The 12,669-nt window shown below is 39.7% G+C and overlaps 1 protein-coding gene across 12 annotated transcripts in view; it reads right to left on the reverse strand.

The window, feature by feature from the left end:
- Positions 1-12,669, reverse strand: part of CHD1L (chromodomain helicase DNA binding protein 1 like) — a 160,766-nt gene that overhangs the window by 26,455 nt on the left and 121,642 nt on the right. For 10 of the 12 annotated variants that reach the window (XR_297334.3, XM_013993372.2, XM_021089965.1 and 7 more), the window contains 6 exons: positions 9,939-10,101; positions 8,050-8,205; positions 7,012-7,104; positions 5,241-5,337; positions 3,602-3,675; positions 1,942-2,052 (listed from right to left, as the gene is read on the reverse strand). Coding sequence is in view for 11 of the 12 variants with exons in the window: in XM_013993372.2 (XP_013848826.1) it covers positions 1,942-2,052; positions 3,602-3,675; positions 5,241-5,337; positions 7,012-7,104; positions 8,050-8,205; positions 9,939-10,101 (694 nt within the window). In the remaining variant the exon portion in view is untranslated. The remainder of the gene's footprint in view (positions 1-1,941; positions 2,053-3,601; positions 3,676-5,240; positions 5,338-7,011; positions 7,105-8,049; positions 8,206-9,938; positions 10,102-12,669) is intronic. The other 2 variants (XM_005653078.3, XM_021089960.1) reach the window with 2 other exon arrangements.

Raw genomic sequence — 12,669 nt, forward strand, 5'->3', positions numbered from 1 at the left:
CATTACAGCTCATTGCTAAAACAAGCAAGACTGAACCGGCTTGTTCCAAGAGCCTGAATTAAAGACTATCTTTGGAGAAGGGCTACCGACTCTAAGCTGGATCTCAAGACAAGTCAGGCAGGAACATTCTAATTAAAGCCTTCATATAAAATTAACGTTGGAATAAAGAGGTAATAAAGACTGATGACTGAGACATGCTAAATTATACCCAGTAATAGTGACAGCTGCCCTGGTGTTCTGCTTTATTTCTTTAGTGCTCTAATAAGCACTTTACATATACTAGCTCCTTCACTGCTCACAACAATCCTAGGAGTGGTTGCTATTATTATCCTCATTTGATTGATGCTGAAATGAAGCAGGGAGAGGATAAGGGATTTATTGGCAGTTGCACAGGTGGAGAGAGAAAGAGCCAGATTCAGTCCCACATGGTCTGGCTCCAGAGCCTATGCTTTTCAACCACTATTCCGTAATACCTCCCAAGCACTTATTAAAGGGTGCTCCATAAAAATTTTCTTCTCTTGGGTTGTTGTCTTAGTTCAGCTCTTTTTCATTAGGGATGATAGTTTATAAAGAAGCTGTAGCCAGACTTGTTTGGGACGTATACATAAGCTCTCACTGCCACCTGGTGGCAAAAGGGCTCAATCGAAATCTTTGAAAGTCGAAGGGAAGTTGTTGAGTAAATGGTAATGATGCATATGTATAGCTAAAAAGTGAGAGCAAACAGGACATTTAGTGTCTGGAAAAAGCTCATGTCTGGGACTGTTTTGGCTTCTAAAAGATCGCTCTGTTTTGACTAATTCTGAGTACTCCAAAGACATCAGCTGAAGAATAGAGATCTCTCTCTTCCTAGTTTTAGACATTTTTTATTGTATTTTATTTTTGGTTTTTAGGGCTGCACTTGCGGCATATGGAACTTCCCAGGTTAGAGGTTGAACTGGAGCTACAGCTGCCGGCCTACGCCACAGCCACAGCAACGCAGGATCCAAGCCGCGCCTGGGACCTACACAAGCACATAGCAACGCCAGGTCCTTAACCCACTGAATGATGCCAGGGATCAAACCCACACTGCTGAGCCACCAAGGGAACTCCCTGGTTTTAGATGTTTTAAATAATGCTTCTCTCTGAACATGAAGATGATGAAATCGGAAAAGCATTCATAGGGCTGTTTTCCCAACAGTACAGTGTTTGCCCTGATCCTTTCAGTCTCTCCTGACAGCACCCCTATGACAAGTGGGGACATGAATGAATGGCTGAGATCCAGTCTATGATCTGGAAGCGAGTGGTGCCAAATGAATCTGACTGTATCTTTGTAATACAGAGATGAGATATACACAGATAAGACAATCTCCGTACAGGATTGTCTTATAGGATTATATCTAACACTTCTTTTTTACACCCTATAGTACTAGGCACTTAATAAATACTTACTAAGTAAGACTGAACTCTCTTTATAATAGAGGACACATGTCCCTTTAGAGCTCCTACCTCTATTTCATCAAGATTTAGGTCTACCAAAAAAAGTAAATAAAGAAACTTATGATTCTGTGAGTTCGAAACTAATTTAAGGTCTGCTTGTTCCATGACATGAGAATAATTTCATCTCCAACAGCTGACTTCATTTTATTTAAATAAATGAAAGCACTCTGTAACTGGTAAAGCATTACAAATGCCATATATAACATTTATAACATGTCATATATAGACAATGTTATAAATAATTCTAAAAAGTTGGGAATTTCATTAAAATCACATTTTTTAAATTAGTTTTTTTTTTTTTTTTTTTTGGGCTGTGCCTGTGGCATGCAAAAGTTCCCCTTTTTATATTCCTAAGTAACCACCTCACCTTTCAGAGAATTAAGGAAAAATGCAATCATGGTTAGGATGTAAATATACTGTGTCGACCCTTATTTGTCTGCTTTTGTCCATGTCTATGAGACCTACCTGCCCTGGTGCTCAGGAGAAAAATAAAGATGGGCTGCTGTCCAAAGTTCTTAATGGCCAGGTGTCTCTCTTCCCCTCTCACGGAACCATCCACACGCTCATAGCTGTAGCCTTCACACAGAAGAAGAAAACAGAGAAATATTAACCCTTTTCAAGTATTCTTTGTGGAATGAAATACTGCCAGCTCAAAACCAAATGCTAATTTTGTCCCTTCCCTTATACAAGCATGCCCCACTAGAAACAAATCCATGGGGAAAAAAAATCTAAATTTTGGAGACATTTGATTGTTTTACAAAAGAACTCAACATAATATACCTTTCTGGGTTTTTAAAATGCAAAGCTGATATACTGGCATCTGTGGAGTTAGTGTTCAATTTTGACTACCCCAAGCAACCCTGAAACACACTGTGGTCCACACCATGTGGGAATTTCCAATTCACATGTGTTCAGGAAGACAAGCACTTAGGAGCTACTGAGTGAGCCTGTCCAGTGGTCTAGCAGCTGCCTTTCATTGAAACCTCAGGGTTCTCAACCTTTACCAGGGACCCACTGTCGGGAAGGGGGACTAAATGCTTAAGCCGCATTTGTGAATCTGAAGGTTCTTCCTCCACATGCCAATGGCATTTCTTGCAAGTGTCCAATGGACCAGGTATACTGTAGTACTTAGGAGCTGTTGAGTGGCTCAAAGAGATCCCCTGTGAATTCATTTTTTCAACAGTAAAGGTCTGGAGCTGATACTTCTTCACCACTAATCTCAAGATCAACCAATGTTACAGCCTTTTCCCATCATCCCACATAAACTGTTTTTCTCAATTACTACAATGAGGAGTCTTTTTTTTTCTGTAACTTTTAAAATTTAAATATAGTTGATTTATAATGTTGGGTTAATATCTGCTGTACAGCATAGTGACTCAAGTATACATACATACATACATATATTCTTTTTTAAAATATTTTTTCATTATGGTTTATCATAGGATACTGAGTAAATGATATTATATATTAAACAAAGTCCCCAGGTAATAACTTACATTCCCTATTGTCTATATAGATAAAAATTTCTTTTACTTTTCCCTTGGTTAGTATGTGGAATTTCTATTATTTCAATATTCAGCTTTCTGCTGATCCTGAACAACTATTCAACTGTTGAGCTGAATGTTGCAAGAAAATGAATGTTCATCAAAAAACTGTTTATCACACTTTTGCAAAAACATTTCTGTAACACACATTTTTTCTCCCATACCCATAATTTTATTTTTTTTTCCTTTTCAAGTGACCAGGCTATTTTTTTCTTCCATTCTGAGATATAATTGACATATGGCACTACATAAGTTTAAGTGTACAACACACTGATGTGACTGACATACATCATAAATATTATCACGCTAAGTTCCTAGTAAACATGCTTCATCAGTACCCATAATTTTAAATCGCAGCACTAATGGGAATGTGTGTTCATTTCTGCCCATGTGTCTCTACCGTGCTATCAATCCTTGCATCATACATCTCCCTCCTCACTTTCAATCTTCTTTGGTTCTGAACAGTCATCTTTCACTGCTTTCCTCTGTAACATCCCCACACCCCCAGATCACTCTTCATGGACCTATCTGGACTGTTAAGTGTAAAAGGCTTAAACAATGTAGTGATCAAGGGATGTCACCTCTATAATCCATGTAGTCTTGGAGAATATCCAACATCTGGGTCATTTGGGAGAAAAGTAAAACTCGATGGCCCCTGGCAAAAAAGAGAAAAAGAAAAGGAAAAACTGCTAACTCCAATAGTATTTAAGGTGCGCTTGCTTCAGTGAAACTTACCAAAGGATGCAAGTTGATAAAGAAATGAAATACTGATGCAGAAACAAAAATGTCATAATCATTTACAGAGTTTTCCTCAGAGATGCTAGATGGTGAATATAAGGATGTAACTCCACACAGCCATATCCTTAGAGTGGTTTGCAAACTAGAGCAGGGGTATTCCCAGGAGCACATGTCAGTGCACCAGATGGTATACGAAGCCCTGGGATAACCAGGGTGCCCCTTTCTAAGATGTCAATTATTATATGGAAAGAAATACATGCTTTTAACAGCAAAAAGAATAAATATATGCAAAGAGTAAAATACAAAATTCAAATGCATGAAAAACAAAAAAACAAAAAACAAAACTGGAGACCCTGAAAAGGTGATCAGCCATCTACAGCTACATTCGATACTTGGGAGTAAAAGTCATTATCCTCTCATTCTACAGCATTATTGGTTAAAAATTCTGAGAAGCGTCACTTTAGAGAAGCAAGGGGCAGGTGGTACCTCATATGCCATATGCCACATGAGAAAACCTACATAGGGAGAGGAGATAGGAAAGGAGGAGGCAAAATGGATTACATACAAAGTCAAGCTTAGAGCCTCATGTTATCAGACATCAGATATTATTTTATTATTATTTTAAGTTTGTCATTTGATGGCTGTGTGACCTTAAACAAATCATACAATCTCTCTGGGCCTGCTTTAAGACCTGTGAAATGAAAAGGTTGGAAAGAAGATATGGGTCTTTCTCTTACACTAAGACACCTATTGCAGATATATCATGACCAATGAAATAGAGTAAGACATGCAATTATTTTACTTGTACATGCCTAATGCTGGATGCTTTTGTCAACTCTGAGGTTTTAGGTTGGTTCAGCCCTACTTCGGTCAGTTATCCCAAAGGGACAACTTTGAGATTCTTCGGAAACTTGGATTTTTCTAGACTCCTCTGCCCCTCTGGGGACCAGGAAGATCTGATACAGGCTGGACACCAGGCCAATGAATACTCAGCTGAAGCTTTAGAGGCTCCAGAATTGACTCGGTCTTCCGAGGCCCAAATCATGTCTCAGGGAATTCAAACTAATCCCCACAAGTTACAAAAGTGAATATTTACTAAGCACCTACTATGAGCCAATTCAAAACAAGGTTATCAGCAGGCAATTAAAAAAGAAATAATTGATGTCTTTGCTGAACTAAACAATACATCTGTAGTGATATGGTTAATACACAGCAATCGAGCAGATAAGCAGATTAAGGCAGTGCACTGCCAAGTGTTGCATACGGATCCTAAGTGCTGGGGGAATTCAGCACAGGAAAGGATGATTACAGAGAGGGTGGCATGGGATCGAATGGAATGGGGTAGGGGTACAGTTACAGAGAAGTGAGGACAAAGATCAGAGTCCTGAAAAAAGGAGAACTGGGATTAGGCTCAAGAAGTTGGCAAGTTGCTCATTATTCTGGCTTTAACAGCCACCAGCTCAATACAAATCTACCACCTACTTGGAATACAGGAACGCCAGCAGCTTGTCCAGCAGGTGAAGTTTCCCACTGGCCTCAATGAGGTGGTCTCCAATTTCAAAAGGCTCTGGTTCCACACCTGGAAAAGGAAGAACTCACTCCCAGTAAACATGTTCCCAGTCAGGGTAGACTCTGAACAGAGAAGCTGATGGCTGGGCTACAGAGAGGCCAAGCTGCTTCTAAGTGATAAAGGGCCCAAGTCTCATGCCTCTTTGAAGGCACTTCATAATTATCTGTTTGCAATGATAATCTCAGCACTGCCTAACATCTATCACAGAGCCCGGCACACCCCAAAAGCCTAACAAATGCTTATCCAAGAAACAAACCCACTCTCTAGGAAACTGAGGCATAGGGAGATGCTAAGGACCAGAGACCAGAAACTGAAATCTTGAGATGCTCACCCTAGAAAACAAATCAAGAAATATGCTTAGATGTATAAACTAGTAATTCTCAAAGTGGGAGTAGGGGAATAACCTGGAGGGCTTCTTCCAAAATCTACATGTTCACAACAACCCCCTTCTTCAAAAAAGGGGGGGGGGCTCTGATATGCACCTCATTAAGATTCACTGATATTTTAAAACAACTCATAGTGCTGCCTGGTAAAGATTTCCTTAAAATGACTACAACAAACCCTCTACATTGATGATACCAATCCTAGAGCTCTCACAGACACAGAAGCCTGGAACTGTCCCATAGGCGACCAATCAGTGTGAATAAAAACAATTTAAAAACCCAGTATGAATGAGAGTACTACATATCAATATGTGTAGAATGCAGCTAATGTAGCACTTAGTGGGAAATTTACAGATATCCGTAAGATGAAAGGGAAGCAATAAAGGAGGCTGACAGGAGTAGGTATAAGGAAGGTAGAAAAGAAGAAAGTATTGTCCCAGAAGCTAAAGGAAGAAAGTATGTCAAGAAGTGATCAATTAGGAGTTCCCATTGTGGCTCAGTGGGTTAAGAACTCAGCTCAAGTCTCCATGATGATGTGGGTTCCACCCCTGGCCTTGCTCACTGGGTTAAGGATCCAACACTGCTGCAAGCTGCAGTATAGGTCACAGATGTGGCTCAGATCCCATGCGGCTGTGGCTTATGGCTGGCAGCTGTAGCTGATTCACCCCCTAGCCCAAAAACTTCCAGATGCCACAGGTGTGGCCGTGAAAAAGAAAAAACTGAAGAAAAAAAAAAAAAAGAGGTAATTATTTGCTTCAAAGGTTTTGAGAGGTAAATTAAAACATGAACTGAAAAACATTAGTTGAGCTATGCAGAGACCACTGGTGAACTAGGAATGGCAGTGACAAAAGGCTCAATGAGTGGGTTTCAAGACAAAGAGACATCTACTTAAAAAGAAATGATCAGATAAATCCATATTATGAGACATCTCATAAAACAACCAACCTTGATTCTTTAAGACTGTCTGTTTCATGGAAGACAAGGCAGAATTAAAAAAAAAAAAAAAAAAAAAAAAAAGCTGAGGAATATTTGCAGATTTATAGGAAAATAAAGAGACATGATAAATGTAGTGTAGGATCTATAACTACATATTGAATATAAAAAGAAAAAAGAAAAACAAAGTCATAAAGGGCACAACTGAAGAAATATGAACATTAGATAACATTCATACAAAAAAATTAATGAGAAAATCTGGGGAAACAGACAGTAAAAAAGGCAAATCTTTTGAAGAATTTTGCTATTAGGTTGGCCACAGAAATGACAATGAAAAGTAATAGGAGAAAAAAGGGCACTGCCTCACCATCAAACAAATATGGGTGATCCACACACTTTCGAAGTTGGGACAAGACATTCTGAAGTTTAACTTTCTTTGCCATCTCATTTTCAAATGCATCTGAAATTTTTAAAAAAGAGAGAGGCGGACTACTGAACAACAGGAAAAACTTTGTAAGTTTCCATACATAACCTTACTCATTTCAATAATATATCTTTCAAACCTACGTTCACCTCCCAAATTTAACTGAATTGCATTAACAACAGCACATTGACATAAAGTTTTCTTAACCATCATCACCTTGGTTTAAGAAGGATGCCTAACTATAAATCAAACTCAGGAATACTTTGTTAATCTTTCGCAGAATTCTAAATTTCCTTCTTTAATTGCTATTATAGAGCCAAGGGACAAAAAAATGCAAATTGAGAGAAAATTCCACTCTTCTCTCTGCCTTCCCAGTCCCAATTCCTCCCAGTGAGTATGACTTAAGAAAAATGTTTTGCAGTGTGTTAAAATACTTCTAAGCATGACTGGGATGCCTAGATGTATTTGCTGAACTACAGGCAAACCAGGAGGACCGTGAAGGGGAGGAAATTTCACAAATGTAACAACTGATAAAGTCTTGAGTTATTAAAGATGCTCTATCACAGTTTCACTGCAGCTGACCTGAGTACTATTCAGAACACAAAATTCCCTCCCAGGAGTTCCCGTTGTGGTGCAGCGGAAACGAATCCAACTAGGAACCATGAGGTTGCAGGTTCAATTCCTGACCTTGCTCAGTGGGTTAAGGATCCAGCATTGCCATGAGCTATGGTGTAGGTCGCAGACACAGATCGGATCTGGTGTTGCTGTGGCTGTGACGTAGGCTGGCAGCTACAGCTCTGATTAGACCCCTAGCCTGGGAACCTCCATATGCTGCCAGTGCAGCCCTAAAAAGCAAAACCAAAATACAAAAAACCCCCAAATTCTCTCCCATACTACAGAGCAAGTATGATTATAAAGTATTTCCTCATATGAAAATCACATCCCATATAGTTCCTAAATGGACAAGCGCCCTCTGATTACCTAGGTCCTTCATCAAAATAGCCTTGTAGTATTTTTTCTGCAGTGCTGACATGCCATGATATATCACTACTTCTGTCTTCTTGGGAAGCTCTGCAGCTACCTCCGCTTTCACTCGCCTCAGCAGAAATGGCTGCAAGAGTTTGTAGAGTTCACTTGCTGTATAAGAAAAACACACACACAAACACACAAGAAGTGTGGGACAAAAGAAAGGTCAAGACATTGAACTACGAGGGACTATTTCTCATCTTCATGCCAATTCTGTGTTCCAGGTCAGCATAATTTTTCATAGTATTTCTTCCTTCATTGGGTTCTTCTTTCTGACTCCTTCTGATTCTTATTAATAATCTCATTTGCACAGAGGAAATGGTTCCAGGATATTTTTGCATCTGACTAGCATAACAGCTTGAAAATCCAGGGCAAGTAGGTAGTATTGTCCCCATTTGTATAGCTCAGTTAAGTGAAGCTCAGAGAAAGAAGCCCTTTATCCAAAGCCACATAGCTGGATGCTGATGTCACTGGCATTCGAACTTAGTTCTTTTGACTTCAATGCCCTTGGTCCTTCCTCAGGTGTTGTGAACTTCAAAAACTAGCCTAAATTGGAATTACACTGCATGTAGAGTTGCCAGATACAGCAAATAAAAATAAAAGTGCCCAGTTAAATTTGAATTTTAACAAGAAATTTTTTTTTTTTTTTTTTTTTTTTTTTTTTTTTTTTTTTTTTTTTTTTTGGTCTTTTTAGGGCCGCACCAGCAGCATATGGAGGTTCTCAGGCTAGGGGTTGAATTGGAGCTGTAACCAATGGCCTACACCACATCCACAGCAACTCGGGATCTGAGCTACATCTGCAATTACACCACAGCACGTGGCAATGCCGGATCCTTAACCCACTGAGCGAGGACAGGGATTGAACCTACGTTCTCAAGGATACTAGTTAGATTTGCTTCTGCTGAGCCACAAAAGGAACTCCAAGAAATATTTTTTTAATATCAGTGTGTCCAATGTAATACTTGACTGGGTGCCACATAGTTTACCTGACCAACCCTAAACACAGGACCCCAGCTAATCTTCAGCCTGTGGTGAGGAGATTTCTGTTGTGAGAAGCCCTTCCAACTCACACTCACCCGGTACATACATGCCCACTAGTTGGCTTAGATAATCATCCTGGAATGACAGGGCAGACAATAATTCAGGGAGGCAGAAGGGCAAAGGTGCGAGAGGAAGAAGGTCACGAACGACAACTGTAAGAACAAAGAAGTCTTCCCCTGCACTCTCATCACCCCGCCCAGACTTCTGGTTCTAGTGCAGTGTGAAAAGCAACACTAGTGCTGTGCAATGCTGAACAGCAGGTTCAGGCTATAGCACTCACATCCCTTTCTGCCTCAGGAAGTAGCATGGAAAGTTAACAAAGTTCTCGTAGAAGGAGTTCCCCTTGTGGCACAGCAGAAACGAATCCAACTAGTATCCATGAGGATGCAGGTTGGACCCCTGGCCTCGCTTGGTGGGTTAAGGATCCAGCGTTGCTGTAAGATGTGGTGTAGGTCACAGATGCAGCTTGGATCCTGTGTTGCTGTGGCTGTGGTGTAGGCACTGATTTGACCCTGGGCCTGGGAACCTCCAATATGCCATGGGTGTGGCCCTAAAAAGCAAAAAAAAAAGTCCTCATAGAAATTACATGTTAAGGGGGAAAGAGTCTACAAATCAGCAGATACTATTTTTTCCAAAAATGACCCAAACAAGCACTACTGTAGAATCACGTAATATATAAGACTAGGAACAATAGGAGTGTTCAGACTTCTCCCTGGAAGGTATCCTCTGGTTATCAGTTCTCTTTCTTTGATATCTATCAGTTCTCTGGGCTTTTGGGCATGATTTATGAGAAGGAAAGTTACCTGACTCAGACTCTTTCTCAATATCCTCATAACGCTGCACAAAATCTTCCACCTCCTCCTTGGAAAAGAGATCAGGCTCCACAAAACTGAGCAGAGAGTAGAGCTCTTGGAGGCTGTTCTGGATGGGCGTTCCGGTCAGCAGGAGACGGAAGGCAACTGAGAACTCAAATATACAAATAAATAAAGTGAAAAATCCTTAACACTGGAAAGCAAGACTGAAATACCCACCACCACCTTTACAAAGAGAGGCATCATTTAATGAAATGACACGAGAGGGACATGAAACCAGAATGCTCAGGTTCAAAATGTATATAGCTGTTTGATGTAGGAAATAACACCACTTTAGTTTCAACTATAAGACAGGGATAATAATCCTATGAAGGAGACACCATTATAAGGTAAGAAAAATCAGCCTGTGAACTCTAAAGGACTGCAAGAGTATTCAACATGGTTACTGTTATTCAGTCTACATGGGAATTCAAGCACACACCATATACTCTTGCAGTCTGAGAAGCCCAAAGCTATAGCAGCAGGACCCACCACTACAAAGAGCAAGAAGATATATCTTAAAAGAATCTCCCTTTATAAAACTTTACAGGTGGGTCCAATGCAAGACATCAAGACTTCTGGACATTTCTGGACCACAGACAGCCCCAAATGGAAGTAATTGTTTAAAAACTGAGCAAAAGATAAGAACACCAAAAACGAGAGACTATTATATAGTAAAAGGTTAGGAAAAACAATAATAACAGATAAAAGGTCAAGCAAAAGGACAACCTCTGAAGGGACATTAACAAGAATTTCCACCACTTGAGTTTAAATAATACAGCAAAAATGGAAAGCCATATCCTATGTATGTTTATTAAACATCAAAATACAGTATGTGTGCATATATACTGTATTTCTATATTTAAAGTGATATTTCTTTAAAAATAACACATATGCATATCTATGTTTGAGTGTGCACACACACACCACAAAGGAAATGGCCAAACTGTAATGAATGCAGGGGTGTAGGATTATTGGTGGTTTTAGTTTTCTTCTTGTGTTTCTATATTCTGATTTGGGAGGGGGTCATAAGAAGATACTGCTTTTGAAATGAGAAAGGAGATAAATGAAATGACACAATCAAATAAAACTGATCTGACAAGCTTTTTCTTTGGCCATCACCCTTTTCTGCTTGTTTCTTTTAAAACCATCTAATCAATGTGGGGCCACTCATTCATGCCTGCTCTGCTTGTATGGCAATGTTTTCACAGTATTTCAACTGTGGGAACTGGTCAAAAATAAAAGTTTCTAATAACCAAATCTCACTTTACAATGCATGTTCACCGAGAAAAGAGCTAAAGTAACCAAAGCATATGAGGTCACAAAGATAACCAAGGTTGTCAGTCACTAAAAAGCAACTTAAACTATCATGAGTTAATATTTTTTACTCAAAGTAGTGCCCATTTTGGCATCAAAAAAAAAAAAAAAATCCAGAGTCAATCTCTGTGTATCATACTTTAATTTTTTTGTATCAAATATTTTGCAAATGCTTTCCACATTATTAAGTACTCCTCTACATAATTTTTCGTGGCAGCCTAATTTTGTAAATGTATTGTGTGGGTATAGCATAAATTACATAACCAATTCCTTATGTTCACATTTAGGCTGCTTCCAACTTTAACAGTAAGCTGAAAACAACATTGGGGTCAGCGGGCAATACCCTTCTCTCTACCTCTTAGCCCAATCAATAAATGTATTTTTTTTTCTGACCCACCAGTTGTCTGCAATTCAAACCTCACCTAAAAAGGAATAATTAGATGATGCAGAACAATTCCCTCATAGTCCCGCTGCACCTTAGTTTCCCAGGAATAAGAAGAAAAGGCTCTGGAGCCAGTGATGGAATTTAGCTTCCCCACTCCAAAGCCAGGGTTCTTCTATTGCACCTGCTTCCCTTTCTCCACTGTAAATTAGCATACTGGAAGTGCATTAGCAAATAAGCCAGCTCTTGTAAGGTTGGGCGCCAGGACATAAAAATCTCTTGGGAAAAAGATACTGTTAAGAGCTCCCAAAAAGAAGGTAAAGGACACTGTAGAGCAGAGGGGGTCCCACTAGGGGAAAGCAATCTTTGAGCTTGGGCTAATAACAGACAGTGGTCATATCGGCATTAAAATATTAAAAACGACCAGTTTTAGAGAGTAAAAAGAGAATTCAGATATAGGACTTTCCTTCAAATGACCTCTAAATTTATGAATTGATTATAGGACAGGGACCAAATTTTAGTGATGATCACAGACATTCATACATGTGGTCTCATGAATGAGTAAGCCTTTATTAGGTCAGCAAACGAAGGGCACTTCATACTCACAAGCTGTTCTACTGACTCCTCAGAAAAGTGGCCAAATCTAGGGCTACAATGGCATTTCTCATCTACTTTGCCAGAACGATGCCAAAGTGTAAGATAAAGGAATGAGATCAAGGATGTCATACTCAAAAGCATGACAAAGATAGGAGAGACTAGAGGTAACATTCAATGCCATGAAATCAGTCTCTTCATTGCTCTGAACTGTTAGTTTTTTGTTTTTTTGTTTTTTTTGTCATTTCCTGGGCCACTCCCACGGCACATGGAGGTTCGCAGGCCAGGGGTCCAATCGGAGCTGTAGCCACCAGCCTACCCCAGAGCCACAGCAACGTGGGATCCGAGCCGCATCTGCAACCTACGCCACAGCTCACGACAACGCAGGAT

This window comes from Sus scrofa, chromosome 4 (assembly GCF_000003025.6).
Source record: "Sus scrofa isolate TJ Tabasco breed Duroc chromosome 4, Sscrofa11.1, whole genome shotgun sequence".
Classification (NCBI taxonomy): Eukaryota; Metazoa; Chordata; class Mammalia; order Artiodactyla; family Suidae; genus Sus; species Sus scrofa.